Raw genomic sequence first — 1,187 nt, forward strand, 5'->3', positions numbered from 1 at the left:
TCCCACCTACTTGGGAGGCTGAGGCAAGAGAATCACTTAAGCCCAAGAGTTTGAGGTTGTTATGAGCTGTGACACCATGGCACTCTACCCAGGGTGACATAGTGAGACTTCCATCTCAGAAAAAAAAAAAAAAGAAGAAGGCAAATGCTGTGGCTGGCAGCTGAGTGTCCTGTGAAGTTGCCCATGACAGCTCTGACTGGGGAGTAACCCCAGACTGGTGGTGGCTGAGAAGACAACAGAGGCCCCTGTGTAGCGGTCCCACCAGACAGCCCCAGCCTTTCATGAAAGTGTCCAGGGCAAATGTTTTGTCACCCGGAGCTCAAATTTGCCTGCTGGCTCCTTCCTCCTCCTGGTCCTCCTTTGTCCTTCTGGAGCAGGACCACAGACTAGTTCTGGTTGTTTCAAAGCGGTGTTGATGGCACATCTACCTTGTAGTAGGATAGGCTGGGGTAATAACACTGGAAAACTCATGGCTGCACCCTCATAGGCGGGGTCCCTTGTTGCCCTCCGCCTGTGGACTGAGATGCTGAGGAGAGGCTATAGAGGGCCGGGGCAGGGGTTACAGTGCAGAGAGGGAGTAAAAGGCAGGTGTGCTAAGGCAGAGACTGTGAAAGGAGGCCCTTTGAACAGTAAGTGTAAGATAACTCCTGTTAGAGTTCTTGCATTTCATCATATCCAATCATAGTGCTGTCCTTTGAACACTTGCATTCAGATTTAACCAGTGCCATAGAGGTGTAAAATGCTTCTCTGTCACTTGGTATTGACCGAATCTGTCCCCTCAGCATTTGCCTCCTTCTAGAAGCGGTTGTGGAAGAACTGTCTGGTGATGAGACCACCCACCCATGTCTTATATGCTCCATAGGTTTAAGAACACAGAAGCCATCGGGAATGAAGTGACCCGTCTGGTTCGGTTGGACCCAGGAGCTGTTAGTGACATCCCTGAAGCCATCAAGGTAGCATAGTCCACACACTAGGGCCTGTGCTCACACTGCACAGAAACAGAACTGTGTCCAAAAATGCTGAGACTAGACACTAAACAGAAACAGTGACCTGGCAACCTCAGGGGCCTTAATGATTTATCTAAGTTTTCTATTCCTAGTATGTAACATTTATGTGTTTACAGTAGAAGAAAATGTAATGTACTTCAGCCTAATTGCAGTCCTGCTTCTTTTTTTTTTTTTTTTTGA

At 48.1% G+C, this 1,187-nt stretch overlaps 1 protein-coding gene across 1 annotated transcript in view; it reads left to right on the forward strand.

Annotated features, from left to right (window-relative positions):
- PI4KA (phosphatidylinositol 4-kinase alpha) overlaps nucleotides 1-1,187 on the forward strand; it is a 153,819-nt gene that overhangs the window by 133,048 nt on the left and 19,584 nt on the right. Inside the window, exon 38 of the mRNA XM_012812667.2 lies at nucleotides 863-953. Within this exon, the coding sequence (XP_012668121.2) occupies nucleotides 863-953 (91 nt within the window). The remainder of the gene's footprint in view (nucleotides 1-862; nucleotides 954-1,187) is intronic.

The sequence above is a fragment of the Otolemur garnettii genome, unplaced genomic scaffold (assembly GCF_000181295.1).
Source record: "Otolemur garnettii isolate 467f Iridium unplaced genomic scaffold, OtoGar3 scaffold00218, whole genome shotgun sequence".
In the NCBI taxonomy this organism is placed as follows: Eukaryota; Metazoa; Chordata; class Mammalia; order Primates; family Galagidae; genus Otolemur; species Otolemur garnettii.